General features: G+C 40.4%; 1 protein-coding gene and 1 pseudogene across 1 annotated transcript; one reads left to right on the top strand and one right to left on the bottom strand.

Annotated features, from left to right (window-relative positions):
* Positions 1 to 7995: 7995 nt before the first annotated feature.
* On the bottom strand, positions 7996 to 18923 carry LOC115797232 (sodium channel subunit beta-4-like). Its single transcript, XM_030753753.1, has 4 exons — positions 18607 to 18923; positions 17521 to 17529; positions 15997 to 16356; positions 7996 to 9936 (listed from the first exon to the last, which is right to left on the bottom strand). The coding sequence occupies exons 1-4, from the start codon at positions 18662 to 18664 to the stop codon at positions 9836 to 9838; spliced, it is 528 nt and encodes a 175-aa protein (XP_030609613.1). The 5' UTR covers positions 18665 to 18923; the 3' UTR covers positions 7996 to 9835.
* A 4839-nt stretch (positions 18924 to 23762) lies between these two features.
* LOC115797230 (uncharacterized) lies at positions 23763 to 26548 on the top strand (annotated as a pseudogene).
* The last annotated feature ends 22 nt before the right edge of the window (positions 26549 to 26570 follow it).

The raw sequence follows: 26570 nt of genomic DNA, 5'->3' as shown, positions 1-26570 counted from the left end.
GACGCCGGTGGAATAAAGGCAATCAAACATCATAATGAAAATTCAGATAAGTTTTTTCTTTTTTGCTTATGAAATTCTTGGTGTTATTTTGTCACAGTGTTAAAACGAAAATGTGCAGAATAATCCTGAAAAACGCAGCAATATTACAGGACAGTAACTGTGTACAGAGTTGGGGGTCATTCTGCATTGAAATCCATTAAACACTTTGTGTCAGTATTCAAGAATTCATGAGTTTTATTTTTTTAATAGTGTGTAATGTGAGAACGATCGTGTATTATAATTTGTATTTCAAATATTTTTATTGAAGAAGCAGACAGAATATCAAAACTATATCCATCTTTGGCTTATACAATGCTTCATTATTTTATACTGTAAATAACAGACATCCCACAAAAGATGTAGGAAAAAAATAATAAATAATTAAATAATTATATAACAGGGGACAAAAACAAAACAATCAAATCTCTCTCTCTATTTATATAAATACATAATTTGTAATATATCAAAGCCTCTGCAGGCCTGTGCAGTAAAATGGTCAAACTGCAGGATAAGAAGCTTCTGCTGACGTGACTTCGCACATGAGGACTCCACTGGACCGCAGTCGTGAATGGGTGCTGCGGCTTCTCACGCTTCTTATCAAGAGCGGTTTATGACAAAGATACAGACTTCACGTTACTTATCCCCCCTCCACACACACACACACACACACACACTAGTGCTGATTTGTGTATCCATCTTTCTTTTTGTTCAGTTTTTGTATTTTGTGTGTTTTCGTCTTTTTCTCTTATTTTCTGTCCTTTGTTTCTCTGTCTTTTCCTGGCAGCTCTGGTATCGCTGTATCACAGTTATACATGTCAATGATAATAAAGAAAGAAAGGAAAACAGTGACGAGGAGCCTTGATCTGCATTCAGATCATGGTTCTGGTTCCAAAGGCTGCCAGACAGGATTTAAAAAAAGAAGAAAGAGAAAGAAACTGATTAATGAAAGTAGGGACCCGAAATTTTACACAGTTGCTATTAAGTTTGTCTTTCCCCTGTAAAAATAACATGTACAGTTTGGTAGGTTCCTGCTTTCAGGTCTATTAAAGATGCTGATGACAAACATTGGATGGATGCTCAGTCACTGCCATAAAGAATCCTAGTTGATGCTCCAGTGTTGATGGATCATTTAATAGCTCATTTAACAGCTGTCTGTTCACCACCTGTTCACTTTATTTCTGAGACAACACCACTCTGTCAGCATCCACACACTAAGTTTACAGTGCAACACAAAACATGTCTAACATGATACAGACTGGGACACATATACCTATATCTAATTTATATTATATATTTATATGTATTATATTTCTATTACATATTTAAATATAATATAAATATCTCAGTTTTGGTTTTATGTCTATATCAGACACACAGCTAAAAGAGCTGATTTCCATTTTTCTCATGACAAACTCACCTCCAGAAGGTGATGACAGACACAGAAGAATCAAACCCAGCACAGCTTTTCTTCACGTTTGTCTTCTTCAGCAGAGGAGGTCACGTTCAACAAGCTGCTCTGATCTCTTTCGTCCTCCTTCGTCCTGAGTTATGACGCTGTGATCGCTGCAGCAGCAGTCTTTGCTTCAGCCGCTTCACCTCATCCTCCAGACTATATGCAGAGATGGAGCTTTGCTGCCCTCTGCTGTTCACTCATCAAATCACAGTTGGCAGGTCAGGATTTGAATATGAAAACAGTTGAAATTGTATTAAATCAACATTTAATATTAAATTAACATCGAAAGCACACAAAGTGGAGCTGGGACACAACAAATAAATAGCTGTGTGGCGTCTGATCCCAATCAATCAAAGCAGCAGAAAGAGTCTCTGCTCAGAAGACCTTAGAAATGAAAGTCTCTAAATATTGAGGAAAGGTACTTTGATGCTTCCTTCATTGCCTCCTTCATCAGAGGATACAAGGTAGGTAGGAGAAATATGCGGACTGAGGAAAAAAAAGAAAAGAGCGGTGTGCTGAGAGTCTGAATGATGTTATAGTAAACTCCTTCACTATGTGACGCTGAATGTCTGCCATGTTGAAACTACACTGTGCAGAAGATGGACTACAAAATTTCATCACAAAGGCGTAACGTCCAGTGCGTCAGGGCCCAGAGGGCAGGAGGGGCTCCTCATCTACATCACACTGGATGCTGATAGTCGGATAATGTGTCCAACATTATAAGAGTTCCAGTTTATGTAATGCAAATATTCACTGAATCATTTTAAAGTGATGGCAGAGGGGCATGCTGGGAAATACTTTCTGACCTTGCTGCTTGATGATCTAATGGGTGATTTATTTCTGTTTTTTCAAAGACCTGAAAAATTCTGGTTGCTTATGTTGAAAATATGCACTCATATGTGGGTCCACTGGAAATGTTTGAAAAAGCAATTCTATAAATAAGTGTGCTTGCTTGGTTTAATGATCCATCCACTCAGTCTGTGAGGACCTGAGCTTAATGGACTTCTCTCTCTTTTCTTCCATGCTTACAGACATTCCAGTTGTTTTTATCTTACTATAGCGAGGCTGAATCTGGAGTGAGTGAGTAATCTACCATTTCTTAGTGCACTCATTGCTTTAAAAAATAAATAACCAACAGCATATTTTTCTTCTTTCCTTTAAAAACCGGAGCTATTAGTCTCCTGTTTTATTCTATTATAAATATACCTATAATATATCAAATTTCTCTGATGGGTATTTCTAGGTACTGAAAGTTGGACAATAACCAGAAAAACGGCCTGATAAATGGAAATTAAAGTATAAGTCACAGGTTAAAGAGCTGCCTGATTTCTCCACTTGTAAAGATGTCTGCTGAGTTTATAATTGTGTTTGAGTTTGATTTCCTTTCTAAACTCCTCTAAGCTGTAAAGACTTCTTCAGATTACAACAGAAGTTTGCTGCTCACCGTGAACCTGTCCTCTATGGTTTGACTTCACTGAACTGAGCGGTGACTCCAAAACCTAAAAGGCTCAGTCCAGCATGGAGCAGCTGTGCACAAAATATCAGTGATGTTATGACAGCTCCGTATGGTTTATACCAGCACTTAGGGTGCGAGTACCTGCTGCAGTATTCTGCCAAACCATAGGTGTCACCACTCTGACCAAACTTCCTCATCAGTGCTGGGATAGGAGAGGAAGTCAAATCGGGACACAAGAAAATTGCCAAGTTCTTTCCAGAAAGTCAACATGTCCCTCTGTCTGTGAATCTCTGAGCTTCTGCACTGATGAATTACTAAAATGGCAGTAAAAGCTGACACAGTTGCACACTCATGCCTTAACCCGGACTGAGAGGTGCACACCGACTGAAATGACGCCAAAGCAGAGGCTTGCACCAGTGGATGTGGCGTCACTTTGTCACTGGGCGCCGTTCATCAGGGTGAGAACAGCCAGCATAAAGGGGCCATTTGGCTGCTGAAAAATAAAGAATTTAATTAGATTAAATTTTATTTTAATGGCAATTTGGGGGGGTGGTGGTGGATCATTCACACTGGCATTCACACCTGTGGGCTATTTAGAATCACCAATTAACCTAACCCCACTACTGCATGTCTTTGGGAGCAAAACCCTGTTTGTGACGAGTGACTCTGGAAAAGTTGCAGCTTTGTTTGCAGTGAGTGCCGGGGGGAGGGGGGATGTCCCCCCAGTGATGAAGTGAAGTCCGGAGGTACGAAGGACACTGACTGTACACAGAACAAGGGATCAGAGGAGGATTTCATCTCAAAAAGTCGGCAAAGTCACCGAAAAAAGTCGCTAAATTCCTTACTAATCACTTTTTGAGGAAAAAAAAAATCCTTCATTTGGCAACACTGTGTGTCATAACCCGCCCCCCCCCCGCCAAGGCGCATGGCATCACACAGCATGGGCTGTGATTGGTTAAGCATGCAATCTTCTTTTTGAAGTTTTGAAGCAGTTGGCAGACATCTGTTACACGACACTGCCTCCCTGAGTTAAAAAGAGGAATTGCATGCTGAGGTGTATTCATTGCTTGGGCCAGTGGGCCAAAAATAGCACAAGACAGGAGGGCTATATACAATCTGGGCTCGGGCCATGTTTGGCCCATGGGCCGTAGTTTGGACACACTTGGCTTAGATGCCCACCTCTCCTTCACCTTTCCTGCCCTTTTCTGTCTCTCATCATTCTGCGGCACTTTTAATCTCCTCTGCTCTCTCCTCCTGTTCTCTCTCTAATGTGTGATGTGATGAGTAGGTGTTTAACATGTTATTCATCAGCTTTTTTATACATTGATTCAACAGCAACAGATTCTCATCAATCAGCGTTCAGTTTATTCCTACTGGATTCTGTGGCCTTTCCACCTCCAGCAGCCACACCACTTCCTCTGTTGTTAACTTATTTTTTCCTTTAATTTTACACTGTGTACTTTAATGATCAGTCTCCGTTACACTGCTTTTGTCATTGCACTTTATTTGTCTCCCCTGATTTATTTCACAAATTCTTCTGTGTCGTGTCTTTAAATGTCCACTTAGATTTCATTCATCACAGTAAGCAGGGAACATAACAGAGTACATTAACCTCTGAATATCATCTTCTTTAGGCAGACTTTGAATGCACAGAAATATCTTTGAAAAGCAAACAAAGCATAAATGGGGAAATTACGCAAAGATGTAATTATGATGCGGCTTTTTTGCCTCCCCACCTCGCTCATGTACCCCCCCACCCCTCCACACATGCAGCTTTGCGCGCTCACATCACATCATGCCCTACCTCCTCCTCTTAGAGGGGTTGTGCCTAATTAATAATTTAGTAATAATGAATTTAATAACTCTGCTTTCACATGTATGCAGGTCAGGGCTTTATCCTTTCTGTTTATCTCACTGTAAGACAACCAACAGTCTCTTTGAAACAATGCAAACACAAGGCCACAACACACTGCAGAGAGTAGCGTGTTTCTCATCCCACCACGAGCGATTTCTAACCCATTCTTCTACTTGTCGCTGCTGCTGTTAGCCTTTCTTCAGCAAAATCAATTAAATTCAATTCAATGTATATAGTGCCAAATCACAACAAATAGTTGTCTCAAGGCGCTTTGCATTGTGGGTAAAGACGCTACAATAATACAGAGAAAACCCAACAGTCAAAACGACCCCCTATGAGCAAACACTTGGTGACAGTGGGAGGGACAGGAAGAAACCTCCAGCAGAACCAGGCTCAGGGAGGGGCAGGGGCTGGGGGGAGAGAGACAGGACAAAAGACACGCTGTGGAAGAGAGCCAGAGATTAATAATAACTGATGGTTAAATGCAGAGTATAAACAGAGTAAAAAGAGGTGAATGAAAAGAAACAGTGCATTATGGGAACACCCCCAGCAGCCTAGGTTCCACAGAAGAGGGGCCTGAAAGCTGAAGGCTCTGCCTCCCATTCTACTTTTAAGTCTGAGAGCAAAGTGCTCTATTGGGGTGATACGGTAATTGTTGTTGCTAATTTTGATATTTCATCATGGAAAGGCTTAAAATGGCAGTTGTTTGCTTTCTGCAGGCACAAAGGTTTCTCCAGTTGTTGAGTAAGAAGAGAAATAAAGGTTTCTGTCTCCAGTAGTGGACTGGATATAACTCAGCAAAAGAGTGAAACTGAAAGGAAGATGAAAACTTTTAGGGCCACACCGGGTGGCCAGTGTTAATCTGTTGATGCTGAAACTGCATTAGACGTCATCATTAAGTTTTGCCAAAATTAAAGGTTCGAGGATGAAATATCTACTTTGAAACAAGAAAGAGGAATAAAGAAAGGTACTCATCTTTACAAACTTGATCCAATAATGTAAATCAATTTTTGAGAGTTGGAGGAAGCCTTAATGAGGCAGCCATGCCTGATGATGTGAAACGCCCAGTGATTCTTCATAAAGATCAGCATTTTTCCACTCTGATTTTACCCCACATTCATGAGCAATTAGGACACTGTGGAAGAAATCGCTTGCTGTTGCGACATTGCCAACGATATTGGATTATTAGTGCAAATGCTGCTACCAGAAAAATCATTTCTGCTTGTGTTATTTGTAGGGATGGCATGATACCACTTTTTTATGTCCGATACCGATACCAATATTTTACATTTGGATTTTTGCCGATACCGAACAAATCCGATCTTTTTTATATTATTTTTAAAAATTGTTTTTAAATGCCTGGATCGGTTTTACATAAATCAACAGTCTCTCACACAACAAAATCGAAACCTTTTAGCTGTCCCAAAAACAAGACTAAGGACTGGGGGGGGCAGAGCTTTTCAGGCAGTGGCGCCAAAGCTCTGGAACTGTTGACCACTCCAGCTCCTTTTAGCTGACTCTGTGGCGTCTTTTAAAAAAACAGTTGAAAATTTTTCTGTTTAACCAGACTTTCTGTTGACTTTATTTTTATTCTTTTAATATGGTAATGTTATGGTTTAACATGGTGTCTTATCTGTTTTTTGTTTTTTTTTTTGGATATTGTGTTTTAATTATTGTACAGCACTTTGTGACTTTTTTGTCTGTGAAAGGCACTGAATAAATAAACTTTACTTACTTACTTACAACAATCGCTCTATTACCTGAATCCTGTTGCTTCTATGTGAGAAGGTGATGCATTGGCTTATGACAGGTTGCAAATTTCATTAGGGCTGCAACTATTGGTTATTTTAGCAATCAAGTATTCTATTGATTATTCCACTGATTACCCGAGTAACTGGATAAGAAATACTTTTTTCGTATTAACAGTTCATCTGCATATTTTAACTTCCGTACTGCAGCTTTTCCCTGTGTGAAACAAACAGGGTGGATGAAGTTCTCTTTTCTTCACTTGATGATCACTTGGTTGATGAAGGACCTCCAGCTGTTTCCCAGTAAAGGTTTAATGGAGGTTACAGGGGGAAAAGCTTCATTTGGACGCTAGGAAAACATTTCCTTCTGCTCCATCTGAGCTCACCGGCTCCGCCTCTTTGCGCTTGTGCAGACTGACTGCATGTAAAACAGCTGATTGCTGTTGTCGTGTTATCAGTGTTTATGTTGAAAAACTGGGGGCTGCCTGAGCGTAATCTTGTAATCCTTTATATTCACAAGCATTCTCCTAAATACGTTTCTACTGCAGGTCTATATTTAGTCACTAATCAGGGATTAAAGTATCAAAAGTATTTTGACGGGGAATGATCGCTCAGTGTCAAAGGGAATCCATCACACAGACAGAGAACTTTATAGAAGTGATGAGAAAATGAAGCTTTTGTGAAGCACTGAACCAGTTGAACCAATTGTTTCAAAAATGGGTTCATTACTCGAAGCTTCAATTGTAGCGCCCTCTCCTGGAGCGCTGTGGGCAGAGAGGATGTTCATGCTGTGGCGCAATGTTATGAGGACGCTGTTGATAGAGTTCCATACGAATACACAGTGGAGTCACGTTTATTATTATACTTAAGGTCGTCTCATTTATTTTGATGTATTTATCTGCCACAACTTAAAGGAAATATTTTCTAACACTAAACTGGTCCGTGGCTCAAAAAAGGTTGGGGACCACTGCACTAGACATTGCCTTGCAGTCTAAAGTCAGAAAGTCTGCACTGTCATACAATTTTAGAATGCCTGCAATAAGTTAATAGCAGGTTATTAACAAGTTAATAACTCTTTAAATAGTTTTTTTTTTTTGTACAAACAGCTCTTTTTGTTGGCAGCACCTCATTACGGCCACCTGATGCTCCTTCATAGAAACACAAACGGCTCCTTTAAGAGCCAACCCTGTAGTTACCTCTGCTCTCTTGCTCTCTCTCTGTCTCGCACACACCCCCCCACACACACACACACACACTGTCTCTCTCGACTGTCCCTATAAAAAGGTTTGAGTTGCAGAAAATAATTTGTTGTTACACAAACAGGAATGCTTGCAGTAAACATTTTAATACAGAAACGTCATCACATGTTCTCAACAGTAAGTTCAACACAATTATCGTAGCACAAAAAAGTCTCAACAACATCAAACTAAAACCTGATCCTGAATCATTTTAACATTACAATGAATTTTCTCAAAGGCCTTCAAAGCTCAGCAAATGAGAACTGAAAGCATTTATTAGTGCAGTGGTTGCTGTGACACACAGCATCTGATGCTTTTCTCTGGCACGTGTGAATCTCTTTGGACTTTTGACTGCTGCTCAAACAAAACATTGAATTTAAAGCCTTCTGAAATAAACCTCCACCCTCTGCTGCTTCTTTGTATGTTTTTAGTATGTTTTTTGTATGTTTTTAGACCGCTGCAGGGACTGAACTGTAGGTCAGAAGCGGAATGGTGTTTATTTCTCTTAGTTATTTCATATTTAGTCATATTCCTGTTCTATATCGGTTTCTTTCTTTGCATCACATGTAGAGTGACATTCATGTCCCTATAGGGCCGATGCTGATAAATAAAGATGCTGAAGCAGCTGAATGATGCAGCGGCAGAAACAGTTTTACTGTTACAGTCACTTTAAGGACACTTTTGCAGACCTGAGGGAAATTTTTATCTTGTACATTTATTTTGTGCAGTGTACATTAATAAACCTTTTTGGTTTTGTAGATTAAAGAACAAATGATGACATCATGTAAGATTTACCACCTGCTGCTACTGTGAACCTTAGTTAAACACATAAAATCAGAGTTGGTGGAATCATGAAGAAATTATAAAAGATTTGTACCAACAGGAAAACTCTCATCAGGGCAGGTTCAATCAATGGATAATGAACGAAATTCATCATTAATGGAAATCTTCACACATGTCCAAAAAGAGGCCATAAAATTGTATGTTTAGTATCATCAAGTAAACACTTCAGTTTTTTAAACAGATGATGTTTCTCTGCATAAATGAGCTTTATGTGGTCACAGTGCCTCATTTTTCTGTATAGAATATAAAACATTTGAATACCATCATAGAAAAGAAAGAATCCAATTAAAGCAGTAAATAACCTGCATTTAGGCTCTGTTAACAAAATGAAATATTAGGCACATGGCTCCAGAGTCAGTCTGTAACAGGCTGCCTGTTCTGGCTTTCAGTCACATGTAATGACACTTTTTGACCAAAGTCAACATGTGGCTTGTTTGCATATATTCTGCATCATTCTGTGTCGGTGTAATTATAAAGTTCATATGATAAAAATGTATTTTGGTCTCAGGCAGAACAAATTAAAGTGGAAACGACACACTGACTGTGAGGGTTTATTTCTCACCTACATGTTGTTACATTTCTCACTGTGTGGAATCGACCTTTAAAAGAACAATTCAAACATTTTAACTTAAAAAAGAAAAAAAAATCCAACTAGTCCAACATTATGAAATTCAGTGAGTTGGTTTATTTTATTCTATAAGCAGCAGATATGATTTGAGCCATTTTTAATTTCACTGTAGCAGTTTTTGAGCGGAGGTTAGCTTTATTGAGAAAATTAGAACATAAATCAGGTTGGCCCTGTGTGAGCATTTGTTCTGCCTGAGCCCATTCAGTCATTATTGATACATAAACTGTGGACTGTATGTACTGTTTATGCTTTACATTATAAAATGCCTCTATATTATGCAATTATTGAATTGTTGAATTGAAGGCAGGATTTACATGTAGGCATCAGCTGGGCGTGTCTGATGTTTGCAAAGATAACCAACAATAATCTCAGCATGCTCTTGAACTAAAGCTACATTGGCCATTTTGTATATTTAGCAGTATGTGAAAAATTTCAAATCACAAATGAAATTACAACTACTGCACCACCCAACACTAACACAACACTGAGAACGTCAAAAATAGATAACAACAACAAAACTCGATGTGTTTAAACATGCATGTCCTGCATGTATGTTATGCCACCTCCTTTATGCTTCAGAAACCAGTAAACAGAATGAAAATAACAAATAAGACGAGACCAAAGATAAAGTAAAGAGGCTGAACACACTCACTCGATCCATCATTTGTTGTTCCAGCTGCAGGTGAGAAATAGAAGAGAGTGTCAGACATGATCTACTGTCACTGCTTTCTACAAAGTCTCATTAACAGTGTCAAACAAAACAAACATACATAAACACGTTTCTTTCTCACAACAGCAACCTGACACCTGGACTACGAAGCAACTTTGGAAACTTGAGTGGCTACTGACCAATCAGTTCTCTGGAAAACTGTGTCACCATTCCTGGAAGAGCATTTAGACCTTGTTGAAAGTCTAAATTTTTTAAAAATTACATCTAAAATCTGATGAGCATCAGTCAGAAATACACATTAACTGGCAAAATGTTCAACTGCTCAATAATCCAAATATCAAATCAGCCAATCACATCGTAGCAAATTAATGCATTTAGACACGGGGGAGAAAGGTGATTTAAGAGACTTTGGATGTGGTGTGGTTGTTGGTGCCTGGCATTTCCCCTCACAGCCATCTCAAAGGTTTACAGAAAATGATCTGACAAAATTCTCTCTGTGAAAATTCCCTGGTGATGCCAAAGGTCAGAGGAGAAAGGCCAGACTGACGTTGAGCTGATAGGAAGGCACCAATAACTCAGATAACCACTTGTTACAACTAGGGATGCACAGTACCACATTTATATGTCTGATGCTGATAGTTTACATTTGGATATATGCCGATACCGATACAAATCTGATCTTTTTATAAAAACAACTGTTTTTAAATGCTTGGATGCATTTTATACAAGTCAACAGTCTCTCACACAACAATTGCTCTATCACCTGAATCCTGTTGCTCCAATGTGAGAAGGTGAAGCATTGGCTTATGCATACCTGTCAAGTCTCCGGTTTTGGCTGGGAAACTCCCGTATTTTACCCCTCTGTCTCGCCATCCTCCAGTATTTTTATTTTCCTGTAAATTTCCCATCTTTTAATATAATAATTAAAACAAATATATTCCTGTGCCGCTCCAAACTGAATTATGTCACGAACCTTGCGAGAACTGCCACCTGCAGTAGCCTGGGTGGCAGTTCTCATGAGGTTAGTCCAGACAGTTGGAACAAACCCAGAAAAACAATTGGACCTCAGGTGGGCTCAGTGTTGCCAATTTAGCAGCATTTCTGATCTCTGTAGCAACTTTTTTTCCAAAATACAACTAGAGACAAATTTAACAACAAAAAGAGAGTTTTGGAGTAATTCCATTCAAAAAGTGAAACTTGTATTTTATATTCATTCATTACACACAGACTGATATATTTCAAATATTTGTTTCTTTTAATTTTAATGATTATAACTGACAACTAATGAAAACTAATGAAATCTCAAAAAAATTAGAATATTGTGAAAAGGTTCAATATTGAAGTCACCTGGTGCCACACTCTAATCAGCTAATTAACTCCAAACACCTGCAAAGGTCTAATTCTGTAGGCTACACAATCATGGGGAAGACTGCTGACTTGACAGTTGTCCTAAAGACGACCTTTGACACGTCGCACAAGGAGGGCAAGGCACAAAAGGTCATTGCTAAAGAGGCTGGCTGTTCACAGAGCTCTGTGTCCAAGCACATTAATAGAGAGGAGAAGGGAAGGAAAAGATGTGGTAGAAAAAAGTGTACAACAACAGGGATAACTGCACCCTGGAGAGGATTGTGAAACAAAACCCATTCAAAAATGTGGGGGAGATTCACAAAGAGTGGACTGCAGCTGGAGTCAGTGCTTCAAGAACCACCAGCACAGACGTATGCAGACATGGGTTTCAGCTGTCGCAGTCCTCGTGTCGAGCCACTCTTGAACAAGAGACGGCGTCAGAAGCGTCTCGCCTGGGCTAAAGACAAAAAGGACTGGACTGCTGCTGAGTGCTCCAAAGTTATGTTCTCTGATCAAAGTTAATGTTGCATTTCCTTTGGAAATCAAGGTCCCAGAGTCTGGAGGAAGAGAGGAGAGGCACAGAGTCCACACTGGCTGAGGTCCAGTGTAAAGTTTCCACAGTCAGTGATGGTGTGGGGTGCCATGTCATCTGCTGGTGTTGGTCCACTGTGTTATCTGAGGTCCAAGGTCAACGCAGCCGTCTACCAGGAAGTTTTAGAGCACTTCATGCTTCCTGCTGCTGACCAACTTTATGGAGATGCAGATTTCATTTTCCAACAGGACTTGGCACCTGCATACAGTGCCAAAGCTGCCAGTACCTGCTTTAAGGACCATGGTATCACTGTTCTTAACTGGCCAGCAAACTCGCCTGAGCTTAACCCCATAGAAAATCTATGGGCTATTGTGAAGAGGAAGATGCGATACAATTCAGAAGAGCTGAAGGCCACTATCAGAGCAACCTGGGCTCTCATAACACCTGAGCAGTGCCACAGACTGATCGACTCCATGCCACGCCGCATTGCTGCAGTAATTCAGGCAAAAGGAGCCCCAACTATGTATTAAGTGCTGGTCATGGTCATACTTTTCATGTTCATACTTTTCAGTTGGCCAACATTTCTAAAAATCCTTTTTTTAAAAAATTGTTTTTAAGTAATATTCTAATTTTCTGAGATACTGAATTTGGGGTTTTCATTAGTTGTCAGTTATAATCATCAAAATTAAAAGAAATAAACATTTGAAATACATCATCTGTGTGTAATGAATGAATATAATGTACAAGTTTCACTTTTTTTTTTTAATTCTAATTTTATGACCAGCATCTGTAAAGCCTTCGTACTGCGTCCCTTTGTATGCTCTCTCATCACCCAGACCTCACTTTGACTCCACCCTCCAACCCCCCGGACCTCACTTAAACGCCAAGCCTGCCCACCCGCTCCATCCGCTCCCATCCCTGGACCGCCCACCACATATACTACAAATCCCACAATGACCTGCAACAGCTGCCGTGAAGGCAAAGACCTGTGCTCTAACCCATTTTCCACGTTGCAAATGACATATTGATCAGTGATCAGCGGATAAAAACATCAATCAGCAGTTTTTACAGTGACATTTAAGCTGCCTGACCCCCAAAAATGGCCATATGAAAAGTGGAAAAACAGGGATTTTCCAAACAGGTGGGAGGCAGAGGACCTCATTGCTAATATCGGAGGTAAATCATCTCTGGGAGAAGATGCAGAGGGAGACACAGGTGAGCTGACAGTGCATCACTGCATCACACAGCAGGAAACGCTGCGCAGCAAAGTCCTGACCACAGAACTCACCATGAGCACCGTAACACAGTGAACTTTATAAGAGGCAAAGCTCTAAATCACCAGCAGTTTCGGAGGAAATAGCTTCTAAATTTGGTGACGTGCCTTATACACAGGTGCAATGAGCTACCTGAGGAAATCTGTCAGTAAAGGAAAAGTCTCAGCAGGGCTCCGGGATCAAAGGTGGCTGTGTGAGAAGCAGCCATAAGTCCACGGAGCTTCAGGGACGCAAGCGTGTGATTGCCAAAATAAATACATAAAATCAGAGCAGGTCTCCACCGCTGTGTTTCCAGCTGCGCATTTTACTGAGAAACTGGACACACTGCACACTTTACACAGCGTAATGGAGGTGGTGGGCGTGACCAAAAATAGATGCAGCTACATTACTGATAGGTTTTAGCTTTTGACTGACAGATTACAAGCCCAATTTTTTGTAAGTTGTAAATAATGTTTTGTGTGTAACTTCCGGTACTTGTAAATGTGTGTTCAAATACAAATACAAATATTAAGAAATTACGAATAGAAAAATAAAAGAACGCATACAAACTGTTAAATACAAGTATACGAATCACCTGATATGCACGGACAAAACGACAGTTACGCACAAAGTTTTTTGAGAGACATTTCATGTTTCCGGAGAGCTCCCAGATTCGTGTGTGTATTGTGCATTTACAGTGTATCACAAAAGTGAGTACACCCCTCACATGTCTGCATATATTTAATTATATCTTTTCATGGGACAACACTGACAAAATGACCCTTTGACACAATGTAAAGTAGTCTGTGTGCAGCTTATATAACAGTCTTCATGTAGAGCAACAATTCGTCTTCTAAGATCCTCACAGAGTTCTTTGCCATGTTGGAACTTTCAGTGTCCAGTATGAGAGAGTGTGAGAGCTGTACTACAAAATTGAACACATCTGCTCCCTGTGCACACCCGAGACCTAGTAACACTAACGAGTCACATGACATTTTGGAGGGGAAATGACAAGCAGTGCTCAATTTGGACATTTACAGGTGGTTTCTCTTAGGGGTGTACTCACTTTTGTTGCTGCTGGTTTAGACATTAATGGCTGTATATTGAGTTATTTTGAGGGAAGAATAAATTTACACTGTTATATAAGCTGCACACAGACTACTTTACATTGTATCAAAGTGTCATTTTGTCAGTGTTGTCCCATGAAAAGATATACTTAAATATATTCAGATATGTGAGGGGTGTACTCACTTTTGTGATACACTGCAAATTCTGGTGGAAAGCTGGGTCATCTGAGTGGATGCTGCTGAAGGCAGTGGCACTGTGGATAAGGACGGAGACTCTGGTGCTGAGGAGAAGGATGGAGACTTGGTACTTCAGGCAAGAATGGAGACTCTGGCGATGCAGGCAACACTAATGACTGGGGCTGCTGAGCAGGGTGTGCAGCCACCTTGTCCAACAACTGGGGCTGCTGCAGCTCCAGCTCAGGCTTTGCAGATTTGCTTAGTCGACTCATGATGTGACATAGGTGGTTTATAGCATGGCTCAGGTGACTGAAGAACTACTGCAGACACTGAAGGTCCTTGAGGCTGGGAACTGGCTGCCCCTACCTGAGGAACAGGAATGGGTGCATGGATGGGCCAGTTCTCGGTCACCCCCACCTGAGGAAAAGGAACGGGTGCAAAGATGGGCTGGTCCTCAGCTGCCCCTATCCGAGGAACAGGAGTGGATGCAGGTCGGTCAACAGAAATAGCTTCACTGACAAACCACCAGTGTCTCTGCCATCGACAACGTTTTCAGAAAACTCATTCTTTGACTTTATAGTTCTTTCAAGAGTCTGTCATTGGTTGCCTGGTGCCTGCACACACGAACAAAAAGACAGTAGTGAGCTGAGACTGCACAGTATAGGGCTGCCGACTTCTGTGGTGAAAATCGAGCGCATGGAAAAAGCACCAGGCTCCGACACAGGACTCATGGGATATGCCATGGAACTTAAAAAACAGCTTTATTTACTGAAAACACTTGAAACTATGACACTTAGAAACTTGACACTTCACACTAAACTCAACAGCACACACAGAAGGAACAAATGACGAGGACGTGAAAATAAACAGAGGAAAACTCAGGGCTTAAATACAAACGGGATAGTGACAGGATCGGGAACAAGTGGGGACACAGATGGAAATAATTATTCAAGGAAAGAAAAGCGGAAGCAAAACTGGACAAGAAGCACACGGGATGACTGACTAATAAAGTAAAACAGGAAACAGATAGTTATGGAGACAGGAGGCAGGTACACTGAGGGAAACAAAACATAACTAAACAGGAACAAAACTCTGATAGCTAAACTAAGGAGGCCTGAGGACACAAATAAGCTAAAACTGAGAACATAACCCAGAACACAGCAAAAACCAGAAACCGTAACAATAAAACTCCAACCTAAAACACTTGGCCAATAAACCCAGGATCATAAAAGAGGGATTGTTGCAACTGCTGGACTTTGCCTGTTTGTTCTTTCTAAAAAGCTTGAGGAAAAAAATATAAAGCATTAAAAAAAGCAAAAACAATAAATGTCCTTTGAATTTTGTTAAGAAGCTGTGAAACATATCTGAACAGCGCCACTACTGCTCAGCTCTTTAGCTATAACCATGTTGCTCTCAGTCTGTGTTGTGCGTAACTCTTTATATTTTTCTGTTATTACAGATTTCTCTTGTTTTGTAAAACCAGCTGCTAGGCTGCCATTAGAACTGTCAGTGTTTCTGATTGGTCAGATGCTGCAAACCAACTACATTAAGTCTTGGGTTGATTTAGTGAGTTGATAATCACCTTGATGTGACTGTTTAGCTTGTAAAGTAAGTGAAGTGGTATGTTGAAGTTGCATCATAGTACAGATTACAGGAAGCTGCTTCACTTCTGACCGCTCTACAAACTCACCCACTGGATCAACTCTCAGCTTGACGATGGTGATGGGCTCAGTCTTCATTATGGGTGTCTTCCAGTGGTTTGTTGCTGTCTGGATGACATGACACTCATATGTTCCAGTGTCAGCAAACTTCACATCCTTCATAATCACAGACAGGTCTCTGTCCTTCATCTGTCTGTCCAGCAGATCCACCCGGTTCCTTAAAGGTGGCTGCTGGTTGGCTGGATTGGACCTCTTGCTCTGGTACAAAAGCACATGGATTGGATTCACGTCAGATCTGCTCCAATGTACAGCTATGATAGGGTCATCATTTGGAACCAGACACGGCAGAACGACAGTCTGTCCAAGCACAGCTATGACGTTTACGTGGTCTGAAGGCGAGAGGAAACAACACAGAAGAGAAAGGTTTGATTTACAGCTTCAATATACCAAACAAACCTGAATGAAATGTTAGCTAAATATTATTGATGTTATTAAGAATCAGATAAGGAGAAAAAATTAAGAGTGAATCAATTTGACACAACACAAATGGAAATCAAAAAAAGACAAATATTAAACATCTGAAAGTGGAAGAATCTTCTATTAGATCATGTGACCTTAAAAAAAATATACACACACACACACATGCACACATATATATATGTATCACAAAAGTGAGTACACCCCTCACATGTCTGCATATATTTAAGTATATATTCTCATGGGACAACACTGATAAAATGACACGTTGATACAATGTAAAGTAGTCTGTGTGCAGTTTATATAACAGTGTAAATTTATTCTTCCCTCAAAATAACTCAATATACAGCCATTAATGTCTAAACCAGCAGCAACAAAAGTGAGTACACCCCTAAGAGACTACACCTGTAAATGTCCAAATTGAGCACTGCTTGTCATTTCCCCTCCAAAATGTCATGTGACTCGTTAGTGTTACTAGGTCTCGGGTGTGCACAGGGAGCAGATGTGTTCAGTTTTGTGGTACAGCTCTCACACTCTCTCATACTGGACACTGAAAGTTCCAACATGGCAAAGAACTCTGTGAGGATCTTAGAAGACGAATTGTTGCTCTACATGAAGACTGTTATATAAGCTGCACACAGACTACTTTACATTGTGTCAAAGTGTCATTTTGTCAGTGTTGTCCCATGAAAAGATATACTTAAATATATGCAGACATGTGAGGGGTGTACTCACTTTTGTGATACACTGTGTGTGTGTGTGTGTGTGTGTGTGTGTGTGTGTGTGTGTGTGTGTGTGTGTGTGTGTGTGTGTGTGTGTGTGTGTGTGTGTGTGTGTGTGTGTGTGTGTGTGTGTATCTATATATATATATATATATATATATGTATGTATGTATATATATATATATATATATATATATATATATATATATATATATATACACATACATACATATACATACATATATATATATATATATATGTGAAGGTGTATGTATGTGTAGCTTTTATCTTCTTATTTTTTTCCCTTTTTCTTTTTGCTTTTTGCTTTCCATCTCTCTCTTCTTCTTTCCGTACCTGTCAGACCTGGCAAGAATAAATAAAATAAAAAAATACAATTAACAAGAATAGCCTATAGAAAAAAATTATAGCACATGTCTTGTAAAAGCAAATATGTTTGGTATGCCTTCGGATTATCATTCCGATTGCGAAAACTGCCAGACATGACAGGTCAAAAAAAAAAAAAAAAAAAGGAGAATCAGCTGAGTGTTTTATTGACTTGATAATATTATTGTTTTTACTTTTTTTGGTGAGATACTTAGAAAAGTGTTGCCATTTAAAATATATTGTATATGAAAAGTGTGGGTGCAATAAGCCTAAGCTTCAGCCTGCAGCTTTTCAGTTAGTGATTTGTGTTCTTGCATTTATTTATTTCAATCAATCAATCTTTATTTCAAACATGCACGTTAATACACATAAAAAACAAGTCTACTTGCAATCTGTGACATTTTTTTTGTTTGAAAAGGATTAGGAGGAAGTGCTTATTAATTCCTGCCCCTAACTTGCTCATCCTATCTCTGTTTTTGATTATAACAGTCTAAAACATACATATGTGCATAATATGTACATTTAATACATTTTTCTTTGTGATATTTCACCTCTCATTTATTCATCTATTTACTGAAAAATAAATGCTGATAATTGAAATGATGATTTATGTCGGTTATGTCTATTAAGGAACATTGATCTTGGATAAATGAGACATGAACAAACATGACTCATAATAAAAACCATGCTCCACATTAAAAAGCATCTGTATTTCTCTTCTGCACTGGATTCAAATGGATACTGCTGTTCAGTTTCTACTAAAATCCTAGTAAAAAAAAAGCTCCATTGTTGATTTTTTTTTTCATTAGACGCACATTTAGCTCACTTAACAGCTGTCTGTCCACTCAACACCAGTCGGTCAGAATCCACACACTAAGTTCACAGTGCAACAGAAAAAGTGTCTAACATAATACAGAGAAGGTGGAATAGACCTATATAATATATAATTTATGTTACATATGTATATATAAAATATAAATCACTGTTTTTGTTTTGATATCAGACACACGGCCAAAAGAGTTGATTTACATAAAAAAATATTTTTAAAAAACTCACCTCCAGAAGGTGATAACAGACACAGAAGAATCAAACCCAGCACAGCTTTCCTGTACATGTTTGTCTTCTTCAGCAGAGGAGGTCACGTTCAACAAGCTGCTCTGATCTCTTTCGTCCTCCTTCGTCCTGAGTTGTGACGCTGTGATCGCTGCAGCAGCAGTTTTTAATTCAGCCTCTCCCCCCTCATCCTTCAGACTGGATGCAGAGATGGAGTTTTGCTGCCCTCTGCTGTTCACTCATCAAATTATCTGTGGGATATTGTATGACAGCAGGTGAAACTGTATTAAATCAACATTCATTTAATATTGCCTCAGGGCCCAGAGGGTAGGATGGGCCAGTCATCTACATCACACTGGATGCTGATAGTTACAGTGTTAGGGCAAAGTGCACACAGTATAAGAGTTCCACTATATGTAAATATTTACTGAATCATTTTAAAATGATGGCAGAAGGGCATGCTGGGCATCCGTCTGTCTTGTACATAACTCTATATTTTTCAGTTTTTACAGATTTCTCTTGGTTTGTAAAACCAGCTGCTAGGCTGCCATTAGAACTATGATTGATTTTTAAATAATCAATTTGCATTTTATTGAGTTTTTCTTGATGTACTGTGCTACATCAAGAACTGTGTAGATATTCTAGCTTTAGAAAAACGCATCTGGGTCTTCCCCAACCAGAAGCCCTGGATGACTCGGGAGGTCCAGCTACTGCTAAAGACTAGGAATATCGCCTTCAGGTCTGGGGACAGGATCATCTACAGGACGGCCCGAGATAACCTGAAGAGAGGCATCAGAGCGGCTAAATCCTATTACAGGAGGAGAATAGAGGGATATCTTGACAGTTACAACAGCAGGCAGGTGTGGCAGGGAATCCAGCATCTCACCAACTACAACCTCGCCAACCTCGCAGCTGCAGAAAGCGATGCATCGCTGGCAGGGGAGCTGAACCGCTTTTTTGCTTGCTTCGAGGTGAAGCCAACAGAGGCAGCCACACTACACCAAGGGACCCACAACACCGCAGCCCTCGTTGTAGGGGAGCACGAGGTGAGGCGCACACTGCGGGCCATTAACCCAAGGAAGGCTGCTGGACCTGACGGTATCCCCGGACATGTTCTGAAAGACAGCGCTGACCAGCTGGCTGGAGTCTTCACCGGGATCTTGAATAAGTCCCTCGCCCGGTTTACTGTCCCATCCTTTTTGAAATCCTCCACCATAGTCCCCCTACCCAAGAAACCTCACATTTCAAGCCTCAACGATTACTGGCCAGTGGCACTCACCCCAGTGGTGATGAAGTGCTTTGAAAAACTGGTCCGGGGTCACATCACAGCACTTCTCCCTCCTGGCTTTGACACACACCAGTTTGCCTACAGAGCCAACAGGTCCACAGAGGATGCGGTAACCACAGCCCTCCATGCTGCACTGCAACACCTGGAGCAGCAGGGGGCCTATGTGCAGATGCTCTTCGTGGACTACAGCTCTGCTTTTAATACTATCCTCCTTCACAGAATGGTGAACAAAGTGGCAGACCTCACTCTGCCTGCACGTGGATTATGAGCTTTGTGACCGGCCGACAGCAGAGAGTTAGGGTGGGAAAACACACATCCACTGCCCTCAGCCTCAGTACTGGCTCTCCACAGGGCTGTGTGCTGCTCTATTCTCTGTACACACATGACTGCACCCCTGTCTACCACAGCAACACCATCATCAAGTTTGCTGATGATACTACAGTGGTGGGGCTCATCTCAGGAGGCGACGAGTCTACCTACAGGGGTGAGGTGGAGCGGCTGTTAGTGTGGTGCAGGGAGAACAATCTGTATCTCAACACCCCAAAGACAAAAGAGCCCGTAATAGAATACAGGAGGAAAAAAACAGACATTACACCACTGACTGACTGACTTCCATTTCCTGGGGGTTCACATTGAGCAGGGCCTCACATGGAGAACAAACACCTTTGAGCTGACAAAAAAGGCCCAGCAAAGAATTTACTTCCTGAGTAAAGAAGAACAATATCAAGCAAAATCTGCTGGTATCCTTCTACAAGCGCTCTATAGCGAGCATACTTATATTTGTATATGGTATAACAGCAGCACTGCGGCTCACAGAAAAGTTCTCCAAAGGGTTGTGAATACAGCCCAAAAAAAAAATCATCGGCTGCCCTCTCCCTTCACTGGAGGACTTACACAGCAACCGTTGTCTTAAAAAAAAACCCCACAAAATATCATAAGACACCTCTCATCCCAGACACTCTTTGTTTGCACTGTTGCCTTCAGGCAGATGATACAGAGCATTAAGAACAAAAACAAATTGACTCAGAGACAGTTTTTATCCCACAGCAATAACCAAACTAAATGCAATTCAAAACAACCCACAAACCGACATGTAAGATGTGTGTGAGAATGTTAGTTATTCTTTATTTCTTATGTTGTGTGCAAATGATTACACACTATAGCTATTATTTTATGTATTTATTTATTTTTAGACACTGACTGATGGCACTTTTAATTTCGTTGTTCTTGTAACAATGACAATAAAGAGTGTAGGGATATTTATTACTACTTTCATTTATTATCTATACTTTTCTTACTGCAAGCGGAGGCCTATTCAATATTTTGTACTGTATACTGGGTGGGTCTTTCCCACTGGCAGTAGCTACACACACATTGCGTCATATACTGGGTGGGACTTTTCCCCACCCACAGCAGTGGGACATCTATCATTCTATATTATGTACTATGAGGGCCATTCTTCCACTGCCAGGAGGACTCATTCATTATCTCAATATTTTACTCTCCTTTCCCCATGGCTAATTACTGGCCCTGTTCCCAGGGGCCTCTGATGAGTCACTGCTACACATCATTTTATTTATCTACTCATTTATTTTCGTTTCTCAATATATGCGTCACTTGCGGTAGCCGCTACCGGCTTCCACTAGTATTTGCAGCGCTCGCTGTTTTGTTTTCCGTGGAAACCGGGTTCAAATGGCTCTTTCTGGATTACAGGTTGCCGACCCCTGCCCTAAGGAAATGTTATCGACAAGAGATCTATCTATCTATGAAATAAGTATTTGATAAATAGAGAACTTGACATTTAGCACAGAAACCTCTCTTTTGCAGTTACAGAGGTCAGACATTTCCTGTAGTTCTTGACTTGACAAGTTTGCAGTCACTGCAGCAGGATTTTGGCCCTCTCCTCCATACAGATCTTCTCCAGATCTTTCAGATTTCAGGGCTGTCGCTGAACAACATTGAGTTTCAGCTCCCGCCAAAAATTTTCTATTGGGTTCAGGTATGGAGACTGGCTGGGCCACTCCAGGACCTTGAAATGCTTCTTATGGAGCCACTCGTTAGTTGCTCTGGCTGTGTGTTTTGGGTCAGTGTCATGCTGGAAGACCCAGCCACAACCATCTTCAACTCTATTACTGAGGGAAGGAGGTTGTTGGCCAAAATCTTGCAATACATGACCCCATCCATCCTCCTTCAATACGGTGCGGTCGTCCTGTCCCCTTTGCAGAAAAGCACCCCAAAGTATGATGTTTCCACCCCCATCGTTCACAGTTGGGACAGTATTCTTGGGGTTGTATTCATCCTTCTTCCTCAAAACACGGCGAGTGGAGTTGATATCAAAAAGCTCTACTCTGGTCTCATCTGAGCACATGACATTCTCCCAAGGATCCTCTGGATCATCCAGATGGTCATTAGCGAACTTAAAATGGGCCTGGACATTTGCTGGTGTGAGAAGGGGGACCCTGTTTTCCTTGCAGGATTTTAATCCATGACGACATAGTGTGTTATGTCTTGTATTAAAGCCTAGAGGTCTGTGTCGAGCAAAGGGGGTATGTCTAAATGAAGCCTGTGTCAAGGCGCACATCGTTTTACAGAAAAAAAAAGTGACAAAAGCCAAACGAGACCCTGTTTTCTGAAATCACTTGACTGCCTCATTGTGTGATTCAGGTTGCTGAAAAAGTTTTGGGAAATGGAGGAAGTGTTCTGGATGAAACACAGGTATCAAACTCCCGGCATGCGGATCGCTTCCGGCCCGCAAATTGACATCAAAAATAGCATACAATTTGGCGCTTTAAGTTACTTTTTTTGACATTATGCCTTCCCCTCCAATTAGGAGGGTTAAGCAAAATGTCAAAAAAGATGACCCACAGTGTACCCTGCCACTCGCCCTGTGGTAGCTGGGGTAGGTTCCATCCACCTGTGTGACCCTGAACTGGATAAGCCGAGATGATGAAGGCTGATGCTGCACCTTTGTTTTTGGAGATGGTGGATCTGTATCTGTGAACAGCTCCTTTACAAGCCTGGAAGTTAAAGACAGAGAGGGATGAAGTCCAAACTTCAGGATCAATTTGTTCAACCCTTAACATTGCCCATGTGTTTGATCCAAATGTTTGTGGGCTCATAAACTAAATGAGAATCAAATGAACAACAGCAAAACTTACTCAGTACTCAGGACAAGAAACACCAATCCTTATTTAAAACATTAAGCCATAATAAAGCCATCTTAGGTGGTTGAAAACACTTATGAGTGCACCACCATGTGGTCAACTGTAAAATTGAAACTATAAAACTTTCATTGCATCCTGTAAAAACACATTTCCAAATCTCAGTTACCTGAAAGGTTAAATGAGGTGTCGCCAGCCAGCGGTCTCATCAAGAGTTGATAAGAATTATGAAAAAAAGGATATTTTATGAACAAATCCGTATGAGCAACAAACCATCTCTTAGCGGGTCTCACCCATTGATAATCAGATTGTACCTCATTGGTTGCCCAGCAGAAGTTGGTCACCAGACCAACCATGTCTCCATCCAGCCTGTCAACTGAACTGCAGAATTCTGAAAACATTAAAGACAAAATCCACTCAAATTACAGTATTGTGTCTATAATGTTGTAACTGTATTTACAGATCTACAGATTATCTTCTATTGGCATCACCCACACCCCTCTTTACTGGTTCTGTTCTTATCTCACAAGCTGCACTCAGTTCATCAGTCTTTCAAATCCTATCTACGGTGGCCGGGAGGTGCAAACCAAAATTACAAAATCTGAAACACTTTTACAAGTGGCAAAACAAATTTACATTTTAGAAACAAAATTACATTTTAGAAAACAAATTAACAATACGAGAAACACTTTTACAAGTTCAGAAGAAATTAACATTTCAGAAAACAAATTAACATTTCAGAAAACAAATTAACATCACTCGAAACACTTTTACAAGTGGCAAAATCAACCGGAAAGGGTAGGTACTAACTCCAAGGCTGACCCGGAAGTGATAACGGAAGCGGGCATTTCAACCCAAGATGGACAGCAGTCGAGTGGCGTTTTGCCCGTTTTGTGGGGCACATATGAGTAGATTAACGCGGTTTTGTTTTTCTTGTGGACGGTCCTTAGAGTTTTTAAATGGGACAGAACAGACGGAAGGTCCAGAGGCACAGGGGATATGTCAACAGCCGGATAATGCTAAACAAAGTAAGTGCAGCATAGCGCTCGCTATCTGAAGTAGCCAATGCGAATGAAAGCTATTAGTGTCATTGGTTAGCTCATTTTATTTTTTGAGACAGAGCTTTGTTAATTTCAGCAGAAAAACCTTGCCCGTCATATAAACAGTTCCTGGAATACCGAAGCTCGAAGTCCAAAGAGCGTCAGTCTTTTAACTACGGGCCTAGAGGAAGACACCGGGCTAAAGAACGAAAACAGGTCCAGGTAAGTTGTATAGTACTGATCGTGTAATCAGTACTGGACTGTCTGATTCGGCTCACTGTGAAACTGTGGTGGCACAAATCAGACCATGGAGGGACACCACATTCTCCATAGAAACACAAACGTATGTATTGTCTTTAATTTTTACCTTTGTTGAATACATGAAATTAATATCATCTTTGTCATAGATAAACATTGGATTGATGGTGCCAAGTGGAACTGATTTAAAACCTCTAAGAGGGAAAACAGTCCCGTTATTTGTAGACCCAGAGGTAGGAGCACCTGAGGTACTGCAACAAGCTGTCAAGAAAATGCGAACATTTAACAAGGACATAGAAGAAGGACAGTACATCCTGTTGTATCCAGACTGCTCAGAGGTAGTCCATGTGCCAGGATCAGAAAGGCCATTCAAATTGGCAGACTATAAAAAGGAACTAGGAAGGCCATATTCCAGAATCACATTTTTCATTTGCCTTGAAACACATTTTAAAGGAGGTTAGTGGATGTCAAGATTCAATATTTTTACGTATTTTACTCTGCTGAGGGATACATCTACAGTATCTACATGATCAGCTGTTTGTTTTTACAGCAGTGGATGATACCTCAGACTCTGATTCTGAAATTGTCATCACATCAAGGAGCAGGGCTGAGTTCAATCAAGCTGACACAGTGGTACATTATCAATTATTTATTTGATGATTTTCATCATTTTTATATATGGTAAAGGAACTGTTATTGAAGCTATTAGAAACTGCTGATAAATTTATGCACTTTCCTCACAGGTTTTTGAACCACAAAAACAAAGTACTCCCAAAGATAAGCCTGAAAATGAAAGGTAAGTAGATTTTTGCATCTAGCCTTTTTCACAGAGAGACGACCTTTCTAATGATTTATCAACCAAGAGGAATCTGTCATGTATTTGTTTACATTCTTATGACTACTGTGGTAATCATTTTATTATTTTCATTGTGTTTAAGAGATGCACTGGGACATCAAGCTACAATTCAGCCAGGACAGGTAATGGGGTAGACTGTGGCAGCCTGTCATTTTTTAGTGTTGTTGTTTGGGTCACTGTAGTTTGTTTTTCAGATATCTTTTGCTGAGGATAAGGATCCTTCTGAAACAAATCCAGACAAGAGCTGCTACAGGTTTAAAAAAAAAAAAAAAAAAAAAATGGCCAAGAAATTTGTGTGTGTTATACATTTTAACATGAAAATTTTAATTTTTTCAACAGTAAATACACAGATCTGTATGCACCAGGTGTTGAGGACGAGGATGAGGAGCTGGTCCTTGTCAATGTGGAGAATTTCCAACACACAGTGTAAAATTATCTTATAAGTGTGGCATACCAGTTTTTCTTTGTACAACATTGTTGATTTAAATAATTGTTGTAAAAGTGTGCACTGTCTGGGAAATTCTTTAATTGAATCACTTTTTGTCTTTACAGGATTGAGATGCACATAACACTACCTGAAATTGTAGCAAACCTGTCGCTTCCTATTGATCACAAAAGAGTCAGCAGGTTCAACATCTCGAGGGCTAATGTTTGGGAGGGAGCTGTCAGAGGTTTCAGACGTTCATCATATTCTGAAAACTGTGACATGCTGGTCAGATTTACCGATGATGCAGGTGTTTATGAGGAAGGGATTGACACAGGTGGTCCGAGACGAGAATTTTTAACTCTGCTAATGAAGCACCTGAAGACCGGCCAATTTTTGATGGACCAGAGGGACATAGGTTCTTGGTCTACAATGCAAATGGTATGCATAGGGTTAGATATGTGCTATACTAATGGATGGTTAATTATTAGTAAACATATGTGACACAGAATGTTCCCCCCCCCCCCAATATCTTAAAGTAAATAATGTATGTTTTCATTTTACAATATGAATTCATTCACAGCTGTTAGGGAGGATGAATACTTCCTGGCAGGAAAGATGATTGCAGTTTCAGTTGTACATGGAGGTCCGGGACCCCATTTCCTGTCAGAAGATCTTGTACAGTATCTTGCTGGCCAGCCTTCATTCAAACCAACAGTTAATTTAATAACTGATGAAGAAATAGGGAAAGCTTTGCGAGAGGTGGGGATAACATAAATCCAGTGTGGTAGGACAGAGTTTAACATAGTTCCTGCACTGTTCAATGATGATGTTTAGTTCCCACACATATACATTTGCAGAATTATGAATTTATGGTATTGTAGGGTTACAGCATGCTATATATGTCACTAAATAAAAATGGTCAAGATTAACACATGGT

The sequence above is a fragment of the Archocentrus centrarchus genome, chromosome 18 (genome assembly GCF_007364275.1).
Source record: "Archocentrus centrarchus isolate MPI-CPG fArcCen1 chromosome 18, fArcCen1, whole genome shotgun sequence".
In the NCBI taxonomy this organism is placed as follows: domain Eukaryota; kingdom Metazoa; phylum Chordata; class Actinopteri; order Cichliformes; family Cichlidae; genus Archocentrus; species Archocentrus centrarchus.
Note: the sequence above shows the minus strand (reverse complement) of the source record. Positions and strands in the feature narration are given on the sequence as shown.

What these genes read in the sequence shown, in the direction of transcription:
- LOC115797232 (XM_030753753.1), bottom strand. Translation starts at nt 18,664, where the DNA reads ATGTACAGGAAAGCTGTGCTGGGTTTGATTCTTCTGTGTCTGTTATCA. An exon ending in GCTGAGAGTTGATCCAGTGG is followed by an intron (nt 9,937 to 15,996) that starts GTGAGTTTGTAG and finishes TCTCACCTGCAG; the next exon opens with CTGGAACAACAAATGATGGA.